General features: G+C 44.2%; 2 protein-coding genes across 2 annotated transcripts in view; one reads left to right on the forward strand and one right to left on the reverse strand.

Moving 5' to 3' along the window:
* The window catches only part of Polr2b (RNA polymerase II subunit B), a 39,725-nt gene extending 32,823 nt beyond the window's left edge, over nt 1-6,902 (forward strand). Inside the window, exons 20-25 of the mRNA XM_005080753.4 lie at nt 33-122; nt 332-439; nt 2,830-2,943; nt 3,245-3,405; nt 6,072-6,267; nt 6,642-6,902. Coding sequence (XP_005080810.1) covers nt 33-122; nt 332-439; nt 2,830-2,943; nt 3,245-3,405; nt 6,072-6,267; nt 6,642-6,731 — 759 coding nt within the window. The 3' untranslated portion in view covers nt 6,732-6,902. The remainder of the gene's footprint in view (nt 1-32; nt 123-331; nt 440-2,829; nt 2,944-3,244; nt 3,406-6,071; nt 6,268-6,641) is intronic.
* The window catches only part of Igfbp7 (insulin like growth factor binding protein 7), a 60,637-nt gene continuing 44,652 nt past the window's right edge, over nt 6,820-22,804 (reverse strand). Inside the window, exons 2-5 of the mRNA XM_005080755.4 lie at nt 14,471-14,580; nt 9,578-9,694; nt 8,917-9,043; nt 6,820-7,080 (exon numbers count right to left, since the gene is read on the reverse strand). Of these exons, the coding sequence (XP_005080812.1) occupies nt 7,061-7,080; nt 8,917-9,043; nt 9,578-9,694; nt 14,471-14,580 (374 nt within the window). The 3' untranslated portion in view covers nt 6,820-7,060. The remainder of the gene's footprint in view (nt 7,081-8,916; nt 9,044-9,577; nt 9,695-14,470; nt 14,581-22,804) is intronic.

A 22,804-nucleotide genomic window follows, 5' to 3' on the forward strand; every position in this document is an offset into this window, starting at 1 on the left:
TCAGTTTCTGACCTATTTTTGTGTGAAATCAGGTACGCTCTGTTAGAATTCCACAGATTGGAGACAAATTTGCTAGCCGACATGGGCAGAAAGGCACTTGTGGTATTCAGTATAGACAAGAGGTAAGTGCCTTCACTCTTTCTCAGGCCTAGCCCAGAACTGTATTGAGAAATTAATTAAAATTAATTGAATTTTTAATAAAATTTTTGTGTTTGTTAACCCACCATGTTGAAGAGAATTAGGGCACACACGGAGTCACTTGAGCAGTGTCAGCTGTAGCTATGCCTCTAAGAGATTCCAATATCTTTATGTCTCTTAAATTTCCTTTTAGGATATGCCTTTTACTTGTGAAGGCATAACTCCTGATATTATCATAAATCCCCATGCCATCCCTTCTCGAATGACAATTGGTCACTTGATTGAATGTCTTCAAGGAAAGGTAAGATTCTGTCTTCAAATACTATAGGTTCCAAGTTGATTTCTTTTAGCAAGGTGATCATTTCTCTGATATTTGAGCCAAGATACCTTGTTAAAAGCAAACATATTTTCCTGCTTTCAGATTGGTTATTATTCTACCTTTTCATCCTTTTTTTTTATTTTTAAGAAATTTTGCTTGGTAGTGGTTAGGGAAATGGCACAGTGGATAACACCATTTGCTATGTAAGTCTGAGGACCCGAGTTCATCCATGTAAAAGCCGCAAAACCTGGGGCTGGTAAAATGGCTCAGCAAGTAAGGGTGCGTGCACCACGCCTGACAACTTGAGTTCAGATCTGAACCCACATGATGGAAGGATAGTACTGTTCCCTACAAGTTGACCCCTGATCTCTGCATAAATAAATTAAATATACAAATATTGGGGGCTGGAGGGGAGGACTGTAATCCCAATGTTTTGTATTTGGAAATGGGAATCACTGTGACTTGTTGGTCGTGAGCCAAGCTTCAAGTTCAGTGAGTGAGAGACCTGTCTCAGAGGAATATGAAAACTGATGGACCAAGAAACCTGATGTCTTAGTTTTTGTCATTGTTGCCATGATAAATAAAACATCATGACTAGAAACAACTTGAGGAAGAAAGGGGGTCTTAGAATTTGTATTGCTGTGAAGAGACACCATGGCCACGGCAATTCTTATAAAGGCCCACTTACAGTTTCAGAGGTTTGGTCATTATCATGGTGGAGCATGGTGGTCTGCAGGCAGATGTGGTATGGAGAAAGGAGCTGAGATTTCTTTCTTTTTTTTTTTCTTGTTTTTTTTTTTTTTTTTTTTTTTTTTTACGAGACAGGGTTTCTCTGTATTGTTTTCGAGGCTATCGGTCCAGCCCAGCCTCGAACTCACAGCTGCCTCTGCCTCCCGAGTGCTGGGATTAAAGGCGTGCGCCACCACTGCCTGCGGAGCTGAGATTTCTACAGCATGATCTGTGCACAGGCTGTGAGTGGACTGTGTCACTGAGTGTAGCTTGAACACTGGAGACCTCAAGGCCCCTCCCGAAGTGACTCACTTCCTCCAGCAAAGCCATACCTCATAGTAGTACCACTCCCTTTGATTTGTCCAATTTGTTTTCTTGTATATCCTAAGACCACCTGTTCATGGATGGTACCACTCCTCATGGGCTGAGCCCCCATATCAGTTATTAATCTAGATAGTGCTTCATAGGCAGTCTGATGGAGGCAGTCCCTCACCTGAGCTCCCTCTTCCCACATGACTCTAGCTTGTTTCAAGTTGACAAACTAACCAATACACCTTATGTCCTCTTCTGGCCTCTACACATGGATGTGTATTTGCTTCCCATACACGTACACATACATTAGCACATGTGTTTGCACATACAAAAAAATGCAGAGTATTGCCAAGCAAGAATTTTTACATAAGTACGTTGTGCTAGTCAATTGTGCCATTGGGGCTCAAGATAGATTTTGGCTTTTTTGTAAGATACAGAACATACATACAGCCTTTTCATATATTTGTGGTTATAGTACCTACAGCCTTTTCATATATTTGTGATTATAGCAACTAGCTCTTTTCTGTAGATTAGTTAATTCTTGGATGATTAGCTCATATGTTAAATTTTTATCAGCTGTGAATGCATCTTTCAAGGGAAGTTTTCTGGTTTTGAGTACTATTGTAATATAACACATGAATGTCTGTTTATTACTTAATGTCATAAATTACTTAATGACATGTCATTTTCAGACATTAAGATGTTATTTTCCTTGAGAAATTAGAGGTATTGGGATTTTTGGTGTCTTTGTATATGATCCCATGGATAGACTTGTATTTGAGAGCTTTTTAGCCTTTTTTTTGTAATTACTTTGTTATAAATATCTCAGATAAGATATTAATAAAGTGAATCTCAGTGTATCACAGCTTTTATAACAGTTTTAATTTTAAAATCTTTCCTTTTCTAGAAAATATTTCTTTTTTAGTTTCTTTTTTTTTGAAACACTTTTTTTAAATTATATTTTTAAATTAGAAATAAGCTTGCTTCCCATGTTAGTCCCAGCTCCCTCTCCCTCCCCTCCATGCCCGCTCACCCCACCAGCCCTCCCAACCTCCCCCCCCCCCAGTCCCCACTCCATTCCCCAGGGAGGGTAAGGCCCTCTATGGGGATCTCTAGAGTCTCATTTCATTCCAGGGAGGCCCTAAGTCTGCCCCCAAGTGTCCAGATTGAGAGAGCATCCCTCATTGTGAGATGGGTACCCAAAGTCCATTTGTGTGCCAGGGATGTGTACTGCTCTACTACCCAAAGCCCCATAGATTGCCTAGTATTTCTTTAGTTGGGTATGTCTTTACTGATTTGTAACTTCTCTCACACGCGCTTTTATTTCAAAGGTCTCTGCTAACAAGGGTGAAATTGGTGATGCCACTCCATTTAATGATGCTGTCAACGTGCAGAAGATTTCTAATCTTTTATCTGATTATGGCTACCATCTCAGAGGAAATGAGGTACACTATCACAAAAGCACCTTGTTACATGTACGGAATGTCATAATATGCAGCATGATGAAGTTCACCAAGTAAACACATCTATAGGTCCAATACCACATTGAGGAAATAAATTACCTAGAATGCTTTTATGCCTTGAAAGTCCCCTTCCAGTCACTACCCCTTCCATCCCAAGGTAACTACGGTCTCCTTATAGGCTAGTTTTGATTTTTATGTAAATAGGAGTATAGCTACGAATATGCATTATTGAATTTGTTTAATACTTTTAGTTATATATGGTAAAATTTGTGTCTGTTTTCAGGTACTCTACAATGGATTCACTGGTCGAAAAATTACATCGCAGATTTTTATTGGCCCCACTTACTACCAGCGTTTGAAGCATATGGTGGATGACAAAATTCATTCTCGTGCTAGGGGACCTATTCAGATCCTCAATAGACAGCCCATGGAGGGTAGATCTCGGTAAGATAGCTGCATTGTGGTCATTGTGTATTGTTTAACTAGCCTTTCACTTGAGAATGTTAACCATGTATAAAAGTAGACAGTGGTATGATGACTGCCTGTGTTCCTGTCACCTCCCTTTAACAGTACCAAGTCATGGTGTAGTTACTCTGTGTGTGTGTGTGTGTCTTAGAATGACCTCAGACTTACAGCAGTTTTACCTCAACTTCCTACTCCTGCATACTGTGAATACTGGCATGAGGAACACAGCAGCTAAATTAGTCCCTCCCCCCTCCCTCCCTCCCCCTCCCTCCCTCCTTCCCCCTCCTCCCTCCCTCCCTCCCTCCCCCTCCCTCCCCCTCCCTCCCTCGGTATCTCTCCCTTCCCCATCCTTCCCCTCCCCCCTTTTAAAAGTGTGTGGGAGTTTTGCCTGCATGTGTGTCTGTGCACTGTCTGCATACCTGGTGATGGCAGAGGCCAGAAGAGACTGTTGGATCCTCTGGAACTGCAGCTTAGGTGATTTTGAGCTGCAAGTGGATGCAGGGAATTAAGCCCAGGCCTCTGAAAGAGCAGCAAGTGCTTTCTTTTAACTGTTGAGCCATCGTCTCCCCAGCTCCACCAAGTTCAGTTTATTCGAGGGTAGTTGTAATGGAAAACCTGAAGGAAGCCTTACCAGGGGATTTTTTTCTTTATATATTAGAACCATTGGTTTGCTGGGATGTAGCTTAGTGGTGATTCCTTGGCTGATGTGCAAGGTTCAATCCCCAGCACTGCCAGGGCTGAGAGAAGGCTCAGTTGTTAAGACCAGGTAACACACTTCCAAAGGCTCAGAGTTTGTTTCCCAGCACCCATGTAGTGGCTCAAGCCCCCTGTAACTCTGGTCCCCTTTCCTAGTCTCTGAGAGCACTAGGCACATAGGTGGTGTTTATATACAGATGCAGGGTACTCACACATACACATCAGGAAAAAAAAAGTACCAGAGTACCTTCTAAACATTAAATATTACCAAATACCCAGGGGTCAGGTTTGCCATATTGTCTTTTGTTTGTGTTCTTTTTTTTGTTTGTTTGTTTTTGTTTTTGTTGTTTTGTTTTAAGACAGAGTTTCTCTCTGTGGTCCTGTTTGTTTTGGGACTTGGATATATGTAGACCAGGTTGGCCTGCCTCCCAGAGTGCTGGGATTAAAGGTTATGGAATCACACCCAGCCTTATAGCATAATTCTTCTTTCTTTCTTTTTTTTCTTTGTTTTTTTCAGAGAAGGTTTCTCTGTGGCTTTGGAGGCTGTCCTGGAACTAACTCTTGTAGACCAGGCTAGTCTTGAACTCACAGAGATCTGCCTACTTCTGTCTCCAGAGTGCTGGGATTAAAGGCTTATACCACCACCTGGCTTTATTGCATAATTTTTAAAGAGCTTTTTAGTCAGGATGCAAATAAAGGCATGGTTTGCAATTCGTGTGTCTCTTAAGTCCCTTTTAAATATTTCTTGTTTTTAATTTTACATTGTGTGTGTGTGTGCACATGTGTGTGCGTGTGTGCGCACGCGCGTGCCTGCATATGGGTGTGGATTCCAGGATTTAAACTGGATGTGCCTTTACCCACTTGCCCTCCAACTTTTTCCTTTGAATTTCAAGTTGGTCCTGGGGAGTGTTCACAGTCTGAATGTGCTTCTAGTACCTCAGGCCTGTGGCGTCCTGGTCTCTGTGAGAAGTAACTGCATTGGGAGGCTTGCTGAGACTTGGAGTGTAAGGTTTGGGTAGTAACACTTTATGGCATTATTTACTTCTAACGTCAGGTAGCTACAGATCAATGTGTAAAGCCTTTGATGAACTAGATAGAGAGTACAGACTGATGAGAGTCCATGTATTGTTAGCTGTACAGACACTTCTTTGGCTGTTTCGTCAGCTGGGTTGCCTGTAATAGAGGCAGGGTAAATGCTCTCTTTTCAATATAAGAAGTTCATTATGTAGCATTGTTTAAGGTAGAATAGCGAGTTTTTGTTGTAGTAATGGTGTTATGAGCCTGTTGGTTTTATTCAATAGCTCTTGAGTTCACAGTGCATGTGTTATATTAAGGAGACGACCATTACACACTTGTGTCGCCATTGAACGAATGTCACTGTGCTTGGGGAAACCTGTAATCACTCACCTATTCCATTGTGTTTGCCACTGTGCATTTATCATTTCTGACTCAATTGCTGGGGAATCCCTTATTGAGAAGCGGTTTTATTTTTAGATGCTTTTAAAATTCACTTTCAAGTATAGAATTGAATTCTAGAGAGTTAAATGATACCAGCTTTGTGCAGCACTGTGTTTGGTGAGGAAAACTGTATGCTATACTGGAGCACATTTCTCTCTATTTCATTAGGAGACCTTCTGACATATATTAAATGCTTGGTTGACTTTTCCCCTGCTCACCAAGTTAGAGAGATTGCTAGGGCATAAGAATCAGAACTTAGTTCTGTACTACTACTATTACTTCACTCTTGTCATTAGTCACAGAGGTGTTGATCAGAAAAGATCAGTACAGGGCTAGTGAGATCGCTTACCTATGTGAGTTCAGTTCCTAGAAGAGAACTGACTCCTGCAGTTTGTCCCCCGACCTCCACACATATGCAGTGACGCTGGCATTTACAGATATACACAATAAATATGTAAGTACAAAACAAGTTCTTGTTTTCTTATTAACAGTGATGGTGGCCTACGTTTTGGAGAAATGGAACGAGATTGTCAGATTGCCCACGGTGCAGCGCAGTTTTTAAGAGAAAGGTTGTTTGAGGCATCAGATCCCTATCAGGTCCATGTTTGTAATCTTTGTGGAATAATGGCAATTGCTAACACCAGAACTCATACATATGAATGCAGGGGCTGCCGAAACAAAACCCAGGTACGTGCATATGTTATTCTGTTTGTTTAGATGTTCTCATGCTGTAGTCATGGCAGATTGAGTATGGTGGGATTTTCAGTTTTGATAGCAGGTATTTAAGATTACTAGTTTTTCCGGGCAGTGGTAGTGCATGTCTTTAATCCTAACCCTTGGGAGGCAGAGGCAGGCAGATCTCTGTGAGTTCGAGGTCAGCCTGGTCTCGAAAAACCAAAAAAAAAAAAAAAAAAAGATTACTAGTTTCACAAGAAAAGATAATTTTACTTTTCTAAAACAAACTTAAAAGCAATTTCTCTAAGCCGTTCATCTCTGAAGTGCAGTGGGGAGTGGAGTGTCTGATGTAGCTCTGTTGATTACCGTTTCTTTTCTCTCTGCAGATCTCTTTGGTGCGAATGCCTTATGCCTGCAAACTGTTATTCCAGGAGCTTATGTCCATGAGTATTGCACCTCGAATGATGAGTGTTTAGTTCTATTGGAAGTTCACAGCGAGACACTGTAAATACCAGTTCTTGTTTCTGTGATTGTTGTTTTAAAAAAAAAAATGACAAAATGTACTACTGTTGTGATAAGAATTTTATTTGTTTTGTTGAAAGCTATGCATGCTTTTTTGTAAATAAACAATAAATTTTTGTAGATAATCTTGATGTGTTATCTTTGCTTTCTCTGTGTAAAACCAGCTGGATGTAATAAAGTGTTAGTGAATTAGGTTAAAAGAAACATCAGGCAAGAATAGGGGTTACAGTTGTCAGTTGTCTATAAGCACTTTCAGCTACATAGGCTAATGAATTTTGCAGGCTTATAGCTGAGCACCTTGACCTGTTTAAGGAGAAAGAAAGAAAAATTAGTTACGTATATGGACATAATTGGCAGATTGTCAGTTTCTAAATTAATGAAATGTTAAATTACGTGGCTAATGGGCAGGGGCGTGGTAATGTGCCTGTAGACCCAGTATTCAGGCTGAGGCAGGAGGATTGTTTAAACCCAAGAGTTAAAGGCTAGCCTGGGCAACCTGGGAGACCTCTTCTACCTGTTCTCTCATTCTCTTAGGTCTTTTTTTTCTTTTTCTTTTATTGTTTTAAGAAAGGGTCTCACTATACAGCTCAGGTAAATCTTGAACTCATGACTCTCCTCCCTCAGCCTCCCAAGTTCTGGGATTCAAAGAAAACCAGCAAGGGCTTAGAGAGGCAGCTCTGCAGTTAAGAGCATTGGGTGCTCTTCCAGAGGACTTGGGCTCGATTCCCAGCACCGACATGGCAGTTCTCAACTGTTTTTAACTCCAGTCCTTATGCCCTTTTCTGGCCTCTGAGGGCATTGCATGCATGTATTACAGACAGTAAAACACCCATACCACATTGGGGGGGGGCAGGAAAACAAGAGCATGGGGAAAAAGGAGGCATGAGTAATTATATAATGATATGCTAGAGTACCCTGTGGACTGTGAGCTATGTGGTTTTAAGTATGAGAGCCAGTGCTGCTGCGTTGGTCATGTGGATTTTCCCATAAACTTGGAAGAGCATGTTTCTCAGGTTCAAATCCACAAAGGTGAAGGAACTTTGCAGTCCGGCTCATTCAGAGCACCCTTCCGGTGGAAGGGCGATGTTCCAGAGCTGCGATGTCCACAGGCTCTCAGCTGCCTCACTGCCTGGCTTTACCACACTCTCGACAGAAAAGGATCTGACCAAATACACTGTTCCTTGATATTCCTTACAGTGCACAGTGGGGTGACCTGACCAGTGAAATGATTAACCCTGCTGTCAGTAAGTTGTGTTCTGGCTCTAAGGGAATGTCTAGTCAGACAGCACTCCAGTAGAGATAGGTGTCTACATGTCAGGTGGCATCTTGGTGACACAGGAGGATGGTAAGGGAATGTCTAGTAAGACAGTGCTCAGGAGAGATAGGTGTCTACATGTCAGGTGGCATCTTGGTGACACAGGAGGATGGTAAGGGAATGTCTAGTCAGACAGTGCTCAGGAGAGATAGGTGTCTACATGTCAGGTGGCAGCTTGGTGACACGGAGGATGGGTTGTTTGGGGGAAGCTTTTTAGCAATGAGGTAGGACAGAATTAAGTATTTGCCAATATGTCCTCCTGTCTAGCTTTTTAAAGATTTATTTCTTAACTAATGTATAATGTGTTGTATGTGAACGTATGCTATGTATGTGTGGGTGCCTGCCTATGGAGGCCAGGAAGAGAACATGGCATCCCCCGGAGCTGGAGTTACAGGCAATTGTGAGCCATCCCATATGGGTGCAGGGAACTGAGCTCAGGTCCTTTGGAATTGCTGTACGTGTATGACTTATTCTTTTTTTCTTAAAAGCTCAAAGTGAAGGACCAAATTGACCATGATCACTTCCTTTTTAATGGAGATTGAATATGATAGTCATAACACAAGGGAGAAATGCCACATAGACGGAAGTTACAGGAAATACAAGCCACCTAGTCAAGCGTGGGTTGATTCTTCTGCGTGAGGTGAGGTAAAAGCTTCTAGATCACAGTAGCTCTCCCATCCACATGCTCTCTTGGAGGCGTGTGGCCTGATTTTAATTACATATACTTAATGCCTTTCTGGATTAATAGTTATGTATGCTACTTTGATGCTTGACTATTAAGCAAAAACACCACTCATTTTTAAATGGCAAGACGACTTACACACCTTTTTTCACTGGTATTTCATGTAAGGCATCAACCACTGTGATTTTGGCTGATGCTGAAGCCTGTCCTTGGGAGTTGGATGCATGGCACTCATATTCTCCAGCATCTTCCTTACTTAGAGGAGATACCTGTGACAGACAAAGGCACGTTAGTTCTCTGTGGAGCTCTCTTCCCTTTTTCAGTGGCTTCCATTACACTTAGGGTCCCTAGGATGAACAGAGGGTTAGGAGTGGAGCTGCTCTGAGAAGCAGTGAATCCTGTGCCTCTGGGGCTACCATACCCAAACATCACGGGTGGCTTTTGATCACAATGTGAGAGAATCTGGGAAGTCTTGCTGGGCGCTAGGATCAGAGTAATACCCACGGGATCAAAGTTAAGTAAAACCACATGCTTGTTAACCAATAGCCACAATTAGTGCTTGAGCCATTTACCTCTGTGTGAGAATTCTATTTTGAACTTTGGCAAACAGAATTCTCTTAATTCTTATTTTTTTTCTAAAACAAAAGTAACTTCAGCTCCTCCCATATTTGTGTTGGCAACACCATGCCAGGGATGCCTCGAAGAAATGGGAGAAAAATAGTTTTGGGCAGGTGATGGGTGACTTTTGCCAAGTCCTGTGTCCACTCCTGAGAATGAAACTGTTGCCAGCTCTCGGTACTCACCAGCACCCATCCAGTCACCTCATGCTTTTCTGGACCCCCCCGGGTCTGAATAGCCAGGTTTTCCCGGTCACCAGGCAAGAGCTCTGTCCTTTGAACCCCGGAGTGGTCCCTTTTTACCTGAGAAAACAGAAGAAGAGACTTACTTCTCTGCACAAAAACAAGTTGGAGATGCCACATCCCCAGAATTGTACAATGTGCCCACCAGACTGTAGATTAAATCCAGCAATTTACTCAGACCTTTCCATTCCTGAATAACTTAGAGTGTTTCTTCCTGACAATTTTACCTTAGCAATGTGTTTTTTGTTTTATTTTGAGATGGTCTCACTATGTAGCTTTGGCTGGCCTGGAACTCATTCTGTAGAACAGGGCAATATGTCTCCCAAGTGCTGGGATTAATGATGTGTGCCATCACCACACCTGGCCTTTTTTTTTTTTTTAATATATATGCTTTTTCAAGACAGGGTTTCTCTGTGTAGCCCTGGCTGTCCTAGAACTCACTCTGTAGACCAGGCTGTCCTGGAACTCACAAAGATCTGCCTGTCTCTGCTTCCCGGGTGCTGGGCTTAAAGGTGCCATACCCAGGTTTAAGCATCATGTTTTAAGCTTTTTCTGGAGTATGCATGTCACCATGCTGTAGGCTGTCTTCACTCACTGGTGCTCTTGGACAGTTGCTGCTTGGTCCACTAGGCCTTTTTTTTTTTTTTTTCTGTTTTATGTGCTATGTTTGACTGGCAAGTTGTCACCCAGTGTTAGTTTGATGTTTGGGACCTTGGGGGCTCTTCCTGTAACAGCCTCATCAAAGAGAAGCAGCAGCTGGAATCCAGAGTGCAGTCGACCACTTGGTCTGAAACAATTCCTGAAGACCTGAAGGTCAGACATGCCTATCTCATGTTACTGTGATAAAACCTGCCTGTCTCTGTTCATACCACGGTGAGATCCAAGCCTGTGGTTGAAGGGGAAACTCACTTCCCTTGGCCAATCCTTACTTCATGTCTGTCCTTTCCCACCCATCTTAAAGGTCGAACATGCTAATAAGAATTTTGGAAAATATGGAAAGAACCCAAGGAAAAGGCCCTTTTTTGGGGAAATGCATTTAGCAGCTCAGGTTTAACATAAATATTTTAAGGCTTGTGGTAACTGAATTAAAAAGCAAAACTACACAAAGCAATAGTCTTTAATTCCGTCTAGGCCTCTTTAGGAGCCAAGCCAGTGTTTATTTCGATTGTCTCTGTAATGAGCAGGACATAAAGTGTCACAAGTTTCCTTCCCTTTCTATAATAAAGTGAGTGTTCATCTTTTTTAGGCTTTCCATGTCCCCCCAAATACTGAGAGAAAACAAGGTATTTAGTGTCTCGAATGAAAGCTATGAAGACATGCATAAATAGACATTTTTCCTTGAGTTCCCCAAGCAGCTGGTGAATAAAATTTGGGGTACTATTTGGGGGGAGGTATTTAATCACCAAAGCCTACAATCTCAGTACAGGGTAGGCAGAGACCAGAAGGTCCCTGCAGCCAGCTGCCTATCCAGTTTAGCTCACAGTAAGCTCTAGGTCAAAAAGGGTGGAGATCAATTGAGGGAGATGATGATGTCAGGGCAGGAGTTTAATGATAAAAAGAATCTTATAAAATCCTGTTATCCACAAATGATCGATTGTGGGGGAATTAGAGGGAGACCATGAGGCCATTTAGGCATCTAGCTGCTTTATTTAGACTGTTTAGCAGGATCTCTTGATACATCATAGCCCAGGTTGGCTTCAAACTCAGCATCCTCCTGTCTCACTCTCCCCGGTACATACTCCATGACACCTGACTCTGAGTGTAGTTTGATTACCACAGAGTCTTCCAGAATCTTGTTACTGTAAATAGGAACAAATTAAAAGTGCCAATGACTACAAAACTCTACCCATCTTTGGATGCAGTTTCTTGTTAGCACTATTATTTTAAGTCTCATGAATGTACAACATACATGTGTGTTTGGGTACCTTGGGAGGGCGTTGGAGGCAGAGGCAGCTGTGAGCTGCCTGATGTGGGTCAGACTGATGTCAAAGCCCACAATGCTTTGTTCTCATCCACTGTTTCTGCCCAGACTGTTGGCATATAGGCTTCTATCATTATACTCGTTCAGCCTCTAATAATCTCTTTCAGCCAAACTCTGTTTCTGTACTTGAAGCAGATTTGAAACAGCATGTGACCTGCAGTATGTCTGTATTCCTAACAGTCTAGTTGCAGGGTTGTGGAGAGGAAACAACTGGCCTATGTAACTATCTGGGCCAGTGACTCTTCAGATATTTTGCCATGGCTCTGACAGAGCAATGCTTTTTAGAGTATGTTGGGATTATAGTCAGATATACTATATATGAAACTTTTATATGATACCTCAGTAAGTAGTGAACGTGATACTTTGACACATTTTGAGTCCTAGTTTTTATTTCCTATGAGAACACTGGTAGCGATCCCTGCTAGTTCCAGGTCTCCTTGATGGGACGTGTGCTGCCATTTGAAGCCCATTGCTTTGGGTCATGTGTGAGGCAGGGCACATTGCAAAGGTGAGGAGAACCGACGAGCATTCCACTCTGGTATTTGCTCCTTGCTCGTTATCAAAGAAACATTTTATCTTTTTAAAGATGTGGTCTTCTGAGCCCAGGCTGGCCTTAAGCTTGCTAAATAGCTGAACTTCTGATGATCTTTCTGCCTTTAGCCCCTGAGAGCTGGGATTACAAACCGTGTGCCACCATGTCCTGTTTGTCATGCTGGCGATCTAACCCAGGGCCTTACACATGCTAGGTAAGCACTTTTCTAACTGGCTATGGTTCCTCCCACAGAGGATGTAGCTTACAGCCCCCGACTAGGACATGCTACTCCCTAAGTTCAACCCCCGGCATCGCATAAATAATAAATAAACCCAAGAACTGAATACCTTTCCCCCCAGTTTCCTCTCTCCAACCTCCAGTTCCCCACCTCAGTGACGTGGTCCTAGAGGAGCTGCCTACGCAGGCATCCAAACTCCAAAGTCTCCCAAGGCTCCTTCCCCTGGAATGGTGTGTACTTTGCCCGGGGTGGTACAGAGTCAGGACTGAAGGAAGACCTAACTCTCGGAGAGATTTGGCAATAAGGCTCTATCTACTTAGGGCCCTCGAATCGCCCTGGCCTCTCTCATTTGATAATTCCTTGGGGATCCATAGAGAAACAACAGAGTCTCTTACCTGTTTCACTTGGAAGCTGTCGGACTCCTGCCTCTCCTCCCAAGTCCCTGACCACAAATAAGCATGGGGGAGCTTCAGCGTCAAGGGGGAAAGGCCTAGATGAACACAGTCTCCTGACCACACTGCTGCCTTGCTGAACTCCACGTCTCTTTCCAAAGCACAGTTTACAGACGCAAAATCTGTATTCCCTTTCACGGAAGTTTCAGCTGTACTAGAACTGGGTCATCAGCCTGTACGGGAACTGGGTCACCTGCCTAAACCATGGTTCCAGGCCTTTCCTGCTAACTACACTCAAGCCCGGTGGTTTCCCAGTGCCCGCATCCCTCTGGCCACATGGGGGCGCCAGAGGCTGCCAGGAGCCCTGATACGGGCTAAGGCTTTTCTCACCCCGCCTCTGTGTGATAATTCCGCCCACTGCGGAGGAGGACGCTTTCTAAGGAGAAAGTGAGGCCGACAAACTGAGAACAGAGATCAAGAATTCCAGTCCTGGTCCTATGTGGATGTCCGGAAGCTGGAATTGCCTTATTTTTCTTTTCTCTTTATTTTCGCCCCTCAGCTATATGAACTGAATTCTACAACCTGTTACAGGAAGACTTCTGACAATAGGGCCAAACCCCTCCCAGAGTCCCAGAACTCGGTCCTCTGACCAAACAACAAACACACAAAATAATAGAGGCTATCATTCATTTTTGAACTCACTGGAGACACAATCAGGCTAAAAAGGGGGTATCTGGCTTTGCTGTTTTGCATAAACTAAATTTCCCTTTTTAGTACGAGTTTGAAGATTTTTCTTCACAGACTTGGTACAAGGTGGAAGGACTTAAAATGCGTGATCTAACTGTGAGGTATTTCTTTTTTTATTTTAATCTGGATAATCGGTTTTCTTTTCCCTTCTATTGACAGGCTAAAATATGTTGACCTTCAGACGAGAAGGTCATTACACAATAACAAAGCCGTTGGAAGGGCAGGACTTCCAGAAAGAGCAGCCACTGAGTGCCATGTCTCTGCCATTGAGCCACGTGACTCTGATTTATTTACTCTCCTTTCATATGATGTATTTACTTTTATCTTATATGTGTTTTGTCTGCAGGTATGAATGTACAGCATGTGCTTGCCTTGCTCAGAAGAGGGGGTCAGATCCTCTGGAACTGGAGTTACGAATGGTTGTATTCCACCAGTTAGATGTTGGGAATGGAACCTAGGTCCTCTGCAAGAGAAATGACTCGTGCTCTTAGCTGCCTGGCTATCTCTCTAGACCTCAACCATTTGATCTTTACCTTTGCCTGCGGGTGATGGGGAATGCCTACAATCTGAGCACTTGGGAAATGGAGGCATGAGGTTTGCTCAGGAGGTCAAGATCATCATCAGGTATACAGTAAATCTGAGGCCAGTATGGACTGTATATGAGGTCCTGTCTCAAAAAACAAAACTGGGAATGATCACCTACAACCTATTACACCCAGACGAACAAGCCAAGGCTTACGGCAGTGGTTTTCATGAGGTGATGCTTTTCCCTCGCAGGGCATTTGGCAATGTGAAAAGACACTTTCTTTTCTTTTCTTTTTTATTTTGAGGCAGGGTTTCTCTGTCAGTCCTGGAACTCGCTCTGTAGATCAGGCTGGCCTTGAACTCACAGAGATCCACCTGCCTCCGCCTACCAAGTGCTGGCGTTAAAGCCTACGCTACTGACCTTGTTCCAGATGAGGACAGGAGTTGGGATTCCGATGACTTCACAGCTCAAGTACACCTTGGCACCAGTGACATTCCAGATGTCCTTGGGGGGCGTCACTATGGAAGGGCCTACAAGAGAAGCCAGAAAGCCAAGTCCATCTATCAGCAGCTCAACATCAGTCAGTATCCTGGGACGTAAATACTTGGTTATGAGGCCCTCCCCCTCCGCAGACTATCTGAAGCCATCTCCAAGGCCAGACTAACAGGCTTCTTCCTGTCGCCAGTGTGACATTACACTCTTCTTAGGGAATGCAAGGAATGAAATAGGTAAACCAGCAAACACAACAACAAACACAATTAGTAAGAAAAATCTGTTGCTAACAAAATTGTCTTCTCCCCAGACCAGCTTAAACGAGTTTTATTTTACCAGCTGTTTTGCATTAGCTGGGATTTTTCCATTAGCACTGAAATTTCAGTTCTGAAATGCGTAGTTTCCCTTCCTTTGTTTCCCAGCGTCTTTGCTCGGAGGACAGTGCTAACAAACAACTATTCCTTGTAGAACAAGAGAAAAAAAAGTCTAAGAGGCCATTGGAAAACGCAGACAGCACCCAGGCAGACAGCACCCAGGCAATCTTGTTTGGGTTAAGATTCAAGGGGGCTGTCCTGGGGGCGGGGTCAAGGAAGGTGGTGAGAGGGTCCTGCTGCTCCTGGAGAAGGCAGAGGCTCAAAAGAGTGGCCGCCTTCGGTTGGGACCACGCCCCAAAGAGAGGTCGCAGGAGGGGACCAGTTCTGGGGTTCTCAGTGCCTGGGTTTCCAGCAGGGAGCACTGATAAAGAGGATACCTGATACCTCTCAAGACAGTGAGCAGGTCTGGGCCAGCCAAGAGAGGCCAGGCGATACCTCCCATCCTCCAAGGTCTAGACCACAGCTCCTATCAGTAAAAAGGCCCTTCCTCAGGATCAACCCGTGGAGGGCATCCTTTGTCATAAACCTATATGTTCCTGGAGTTGGTAAACTATGGCCCATGAGCCAAACTTGGCCTCCAAGCAGAGGATAATCAGTTCAAATGTCTGGGACAAATTAGAAGAAGAATACTATTTCATGGATGTGTCAAAACTGGAATGGAAGACACTCACATTAAATATTAATAAATGTTACCCACACAGCCTCATCCACTTGTCCAGAGTATCTCTAGCTGCTTTTATGTCAGCCAGGCAGGATCAAGTGTTTGTATTCTAGACTGTGTGGCCTAAATATTGGCAATCTGGGTCTTTACGGGAGGAATTTGCTGATTCCTGTTTTAACCAACTGGAGAAAGAGACTAACGTGTAAACAAGAATCATGAGACTCTCAGAACTGCAACCCTCCACAGTTTCTCTGGAGCCAATACAAGCAAACTCACACTAGCTGATTTCTGATGTGGCCCTGAAACTCCCATTTCTGAAGTCAACAGATATGGAAAGAGCTGTGGCCTCACTGTTCCTTCCCCTGAGGGGCCAGATCCCCAATAACGTGGCAGGAAAGGCTTTCACACCTACCCTTAATTAAATTGCTCTAAATTTTAATTTTAAAAATTGCATTTATTTATGTATTTATTTAGGTGTGTGTATTTGCCCACACAAGGTGGGCTTTGAGTGTCTTCCTCTATTGCTTTCCACCTTATTTATTTACTTTTTACATTTTACTTTATATGCACTGGTGGTTTTGCCAAGGGTGTTGGGTGCCCTGAACTGGAATTACAGACAGTTGTGAACTGCCATGTGGGTGCTGGGAATCGAACCCTGGTCCTCTGTGCTCCTAATGGCTGGACCATCTCTCCAGCCCTTATTTCAGTGAACTTGAAGCTCACCAGCTGGCTAGACTTGTTGGCCCGTGAGCTCTGAGGATCTGTCTGTCGGTCTCGGACCGGCTGGTATTAAGAGCTGCCCATGCACAACACTTGGCTCATGGGTGACAGAGATCTCGAATCTGGCTTTGGGCCATGTCTCCAGCCCACACTCCTACTTTGTAGTGGAGCAATTGCTGTTTCCCATCTACGAATCCTGCGTGCCAGATTTCAGCCACCAGGGTCCTGCAGAGAGACTTGGGACATTGCACCACGGAGGGACACAGAGCTGGGAGTCTGGGTTCCCACAGAGGAACACTACACTGGTGTAGAGCTAGACTCTGCCTTTCTGGATGTTCTGCCCTATTTCTGGAAGGAGTAAGTTAATGATCCCCTCTGTCCGGGGTCTTCAAGCCTAGTTAAATATCTAACTACAGGATCATCTTGCGCTGGGGGCCTGGGAAAGGCGCAGCCTTTTCTTGACCTGGAAAGCCTTCTTGCATAATCAGCACTCACGGGACACGGAGTCTCCCCTTCCAACATCTATTCCAGTACACACTAGCATCCTGAAACAGCAAGGAAATGACCCAGTATGCAAGACCTTCCCACTCAAGGACTGGACGCTTTTTAAAAAAATCTCTTGAGATTTTTTTTTATTATTATTACTTCTCCCTTTGTTAAGAATGTGCCGAACAAGAGGGAGGAGGAACTGGGTTTGGAATGTAAAAAATAAATTAACGAATTTTAAGAAATATGCCAAACAATTAGTTTTAAAAGCTCTAAATACATTTCATGTTTCCTTCTCTGCAAATCATGGGCCCTAGTAGGAAGTATACACCTTGGCTGGCCAGACCGGCTTTTTATTCATTTATTTTTGAAGCAAAGGGTGGGGGGGGGCACGGCAACAGCGCTTGGCTGTGTTTATGTGTGTGTTTCTGGCCTTGTCTCAGACATTTCCTAGTCTGAATGCCCAGTATAGAACGTGGGACTCACCCTCTCCCTGACTTCCTCTGGGCTTCTGAGACCCCAAGGCTTAGCCATAACCGGATCTGGCTGGCCTTTGAACTCCCTTCTCCCACCCCTGAGAGCGCCCCCTGCTGCTCTGTCCTTCCCACACAGGTTGCGATTGTTCTGGGAAGAATATGCGGGTATGCAGGCTCTGAGGAGCTTGGGGGACTGGGAAAAGGCACTTGCAGCAAAGTCTCACAGGAATGGTTCTGAGTGTCCGAGTGCCACAACCTGTATCCGCCTTCCCAGAACCACTGATGGGTACACCAGCCTCCATTAGGAGGAGGAACAAAGCCAGCACTGTATTCTGTCTGGGGCCTGGCAGACAGGCCATAGACCTCCCTCACAGTCTTCAAGTAGTTGCTCTCAATCTTGCTTTTTAAAGACATGCTCTCCCTCATGTAGCCCAGGTTGGTCTAGAATGCATTATCCTTCTACCTCAGCCTTTTGAGGGTTATAAGAAGGAGCTCCAAGCCTGAGCTTCATTTTAAGATGACTTACTGTGGCAAGGTTTTCTTTGTTTTTGTTTTTTTAACATGGCTTCTCTGTAGCCTTGGCTGTCCTAGAACTCCCTCTATAGACCAGGCTGGCCTTGAACTCACAGAGACCCACCTGCCTTAGCCTCCCAAGTGCTGGGATTAAAGGGGTTCGTTCACCACCACCCAATTTGTTCTTGTGTTTTGAGATATGGTCTCACTATGTAGCTCTGGCTATCCTGGAACTCACTATGTAGACCAGGCTGGCCTTTATTCAGATAACCACCTGCCTCTGCCTCCCGAGTGCTGTGATTAAAGGTGTGCCCCAACACACATAGCCCATGCTTTCCAGTTTTTGAGTCTTGCTAATAAACTTCAGTATAATATTATAAAGAGTCCTGTTATCTTCCATAATCTTTGGATGTACTTCTCTCCAAGTAGGTTTTTGTTTAATCTTGAACTAGTTTCTGCCTATGTTATGATACACAGGTCCTTTCCACAAAGGCCATCTGACTGCTTCAGCATCATGATGAGAAGACCAGATTTATGCTACTGAATCATTGCTAACGCCCTCTGGTCTGTCCATTAGCCACACATGTGTGGGTCTGCATCTGGGCTCTCTAATCTGTTCTACCAGTCTGTCTGACCTTACACTTGTAACAGTGGTACACTTCAGAAACTCATTATGCTAAAATTGAAGTACTAAAGGCAGAGCAGGGTTAGTACAGTGATCTCCTTCCAGTTCTCTTTTCTAAGAAAAGGAGCCTTCCTGGTGAAACAAGAGTTCACTCAGCCACCCCAGACCAGAAAAATCCCAAATCAAAGCCATCAAAGGGGGTTCACAAGTAGAGGAAACTACGTGAGCTCTCCTTGAAAAAAAAAAAAAAAACAAACTTTAGTTGAGTGAGTGGAGTCCACATGTAGATTATTTAAAAACAAATGATTTGTCCATTTTCCTACCAGGCTATATCTAGAGTCCTACAAGTTCTAGATAATAAAAGTTGGGATCATTCCTGACATAGGGGTTGGGGGTGGAGGGTGGTTGTTAGCATCAGTTTTTGGCTAACACTGACAAAAAAATCCATTGCAAATGACCTTGTTGGACCAAGGCTGGACTCAGTAAGAGTTTTAAGTGTCTTTTTTTTTTATTCCCTGAGACAGGATTTGTCTGTATTGCTTTGGAACCTGTCGTGGAACTTGCTCTGTAGACCAGGCTGGCTGGCCTCGAACTCACAGAGATCCGCCTGCCTCTGCCTCCCGGGTGCTGGGATTAAAGGCATTCGTACCAACGCCTCAGTAAGTTTTAACACACCCAACCCTATGAAATGGCTTTCGACTCCGCATGTACTCCTTTACAAAGGAAAACCCTATCAATTGACGGCTAAGTAATGAAGTAATCGTAGTAGGTGAGGGCAGGTTGTTCCCATTTGTCTCTGTATTGGTAGAACCCATGGGTGTTTAGACTTCTTCCTATTAACACTGTTCAGAGCTGATACCGGGATCTGTCTACCTATCAGACTGCCTAGATCTTTGCTGTTTCCTGATCTGGGAACTTACTGGAATAAGCAGAGAAAGTGAAGAAACAGGTCCCATTCCCTACCCCAATAATAGAGATTGAACTCTCATCCATGCTAGGTAAGCACTCTACCACTGGGCTGTATCTGTGGACACTGTTTAACTTTCTATTTTGAGACGGTGTTGGTAAGAATTGGGTCCCTGGTTATTGGGTATCCTCCACTAATGCAATAAGCCAAATCACACTGAATTAATAAATCCAGACTTAATAAACAGAAAAGCAGAGCAAAGAAACACCTGGGTGACTCTTGGGAAGGCAGGAGAGAGATCACGTGGCAGGTCTAGTGGTATGGTCTTGAACAGCTGTGGGGGAGGAGCTGACCCTTGGTGGGTTTTCTGAGGGACTGGATCAGGAATGGGAGGCGTGAGACTGGAGCAGAAATTCCTAACCAACGTCTAATTAAGATGTCTAGACTGGCCTCAAACTCACTGTGCAACCCGGGCATGCTTTGAACTTGGGATCCTCCTGCCTCAGCCTCTTCCACAGCTGGGATTAAAGACCTGCATTACAAGGGTGGGTTGGGAAACTCCTGGTAAAGTCCGAATGTAGATTGTAGAAGCATGAGTGATGGCACTGAGAGGACTCGTGGGAAGCACTTAATGTTGGCCCAGAGACACCAGCAGGTAAGGCTTGTGTTGAAGAATGACACAGAATTACTGGCTGGTGTGACAGCCCCTCCCCCAAGGCAGAAAGGCCCTCGCTGCACGCCGTCCACTGGAAAGCAACACCACTTCCAACATTCATGGTCTACTACTTGTATATTCCACCATTCAATTCCAGAAGGTTCTGTTCTGCTTAAGATCAAGGACTCTTTACAGATGGTAACTCCTCTTTCCACTCTCTCTTTCTTCCAAGAAAGCCAAAGAGAAGCCACAGTGTATTTCTTTCTCACTCTCTCAAAGGATAAAGACAGAAGGAAGGAAGAAAGGAAGGGAGGAAGTGAGGGAGGAAGGGAGAGAGGAAGGAAGGAAGGGAGGAAGGAAGGAAGGAAGGGAGGAAGGAAGGGAGGGAGGGAAGGAGGGAGGGAGGGAAGGAGGGAGAGAGGGAGGAAGGAAGGAAGGAAGGGAGGGAGGAAGGAAGAGAGGGAGGGAGGAAGGAAGGGAGGGAGGGAAGGAGGGAGAGAGGGAGGAAGGAAGGAAGGAAGGGAGGGAGGAAGGAAGAGAGGGAGGGAGGAAGGAAGGGAGGGAGGGAAGGAGGGAGAGAGGGAAGGAGGGAGAGAGGGAGGAAGGAAGGGAGGGAGGGAAGGAGGGAGAGAGGGAGGAAGGAAGGAAGGGTGGAAGGGAGAAATGGAGGGAGGAAGGAAGAGAGGGAGGGAGGGAGGAAGGAAGGGAGGAAGGAAGGGAGGAAGGAAGGGAGGAAGGAAGGGAGGAAGGAAGGGAGGAAGGAAGGAAGATTTCAATTCACCCTGAGCTGATTTTCTGACGTAAAATTTTCAAAATCATTTATCAAGGCCAGTTCATGAGTCATGATACTGGCGTCTAAGTCATCCTCTACGTCTGGATTCTAACTAGAAAAGAAAATCCCATATTTTTTCAATGCACAGGGATAAACCCAAGATAAATCTAATTATTTACACATCCAAGTTCTTGTTCCATTTGGGATTTCAGAGCGGTAAACATATGTCTAGCAAATATCCTGTCTATAGGACTGACTGTCCACTGCTCCCTTTCCCTTACTCCCTCAGGCAACTCCAGAAAAGAGTCAGGTGCCACAGTGCTGCCAGGCATGGGGAAAAGCCCACCACAAGGCTTCCCCAACCTCAGGTTCATTCATATTTCAGTATCTCAGCTGCCTGGGTCCTAACCAGGCTACACCTCTTTGCACGTCTCTGATCTATCTGCACGACTCAATTAATTCTCCTTCAATCCCCTTTACCTCCAATAACACACCTCTACCTTTCAAGTTCATTTCTCTATTTCTAAAAACCATTATTGCCTCCAAATCTTAGATGGCCTTTTCTTTTGAATCTTCTTTTGAAAGAAGAGGGACGGTGTAGAGGACAAGGAGAAGAAAGACAATTGAAATGAGAAAAAACAACCAGGTCCTCAATGAATATGTAGGGAGGACTCATTCTACATTTGGAAGAAGGCTAAAATACAATTAATGAATCGGAGTCACACTGAACACACCTAAATTTTTCTTCTAAGACCGAAAACAAAAACAAAAACAAAAAACCCCAAATACAGTGACAATATAACTAAACAAAGAGGATTCAAGGAGTCTAGTGGAATTTTTGTGGAAGCAACACTATGAAGGGAAACTGTAATGCTGTCTGCATCTCCATTGTTCTCTCTAATAATGTTCCAGACAAATGACTCAGACTACCAGGTTACTTTAGGAAAAGTCCCTTCTGTGCCCCAGAGTAACTGTGTCCCAAGATGCCACCAAAAATATAGAGACAGAAGAGGTACAGATGGGCAAATCCACACTTGGAACATTACCACTTGGTTCTGCGGAAGCCAGGAAAGGCAGCTCTCACAGACCATACAGATGACACAGAAGGGTAATTAATTTCACATCTGACCAGCAGTTCGTGTAAGCTGATTTTATATAAGGTTATAACAGAGAAGTCAGAGGTAAAACTCATCATCCTATAAAAAGCACAGGGAGGGATAACACTCAAGAACTATGTGCACAATGTTTCAGCAGAGCACAAAACCCTACCCATGACCTGAGATGTCCCCACCACAACAGGCTCTCCGGGGAACAGAACACTTGGCTCTGGATCCTTGCCCATGGCTGTAGACAAACCACTGAGCCATTTCTACAGAGTATGAAGTTAGGACTTCTTTGGGGGTTTTGAAGTGAGTGAACCTATCATGAATATCACAGAACACAGTCAACATGCATGAAGCTTTTTGGGGCTACTGCCTGGCTCTGGAGCTCTTAATGCCATGCAGGCAGATGGAGCAGATTTCTCTCTCTGCCCAAGTGCACTGTGCATGACTTGTTCATCCAGTTCACACTCCTAGGGATGGAAAAAAATGGAACATACAAAGCTTCATTTATTACCTAGTCAGCTAATTAAAAGAAATCTAAAATGCCCAAGTATGTGTCAGAAGTCTTGCTTTGAGGCTGAGCATACAGTTCACGGAACCTGGAAGATGGTCCAGATAAAGTTCTCACCTCAGCATCTGTCCTCTGGCATCACAGTTGACTACATGGTTTTAGCTTTACCTCATTTTTCATTTCTTCCCTCATCTCTTGATTTTCCCCTCTAAGAATCCACTCTTCCTCATTCTATTCAAGCCCACTTCCTGCTCCCAGCAGTCATGTCTGCCCTCTATCATTGTCTGATGTCACTCTTAGAACCTTTGCCGACACTGACACACGCTCGTTTTCCCCTTCTCCATCTCTTGTGTTGTCTTTTTCCTTCATTTGAAGGCTGAAACCACCTCTCTTGGGCATTTTAAAAGCTGCTGTCCCCACACACTTCGTCTCTAAGGTCCTGTTGAATTCAGAGCTCAC

Source organism: Mesocricetus auratus, unplaced genomic scaffold (assembly GCF_017639785.1).
Source record: "Mesocricetus auratus isolate SY011 unplaced genomic scaffold, BCM_Maur_2.0 Super-Scaffold_100006, whole genome shotgun sequence".
NCBI classification, from domain to species: domain Eukaryota; kingdom Metazoa; phylum Chordata; class Mammalia; order Rodentia; family Cricetidae; genus Mesocricetus; species Mesocricetus auratus.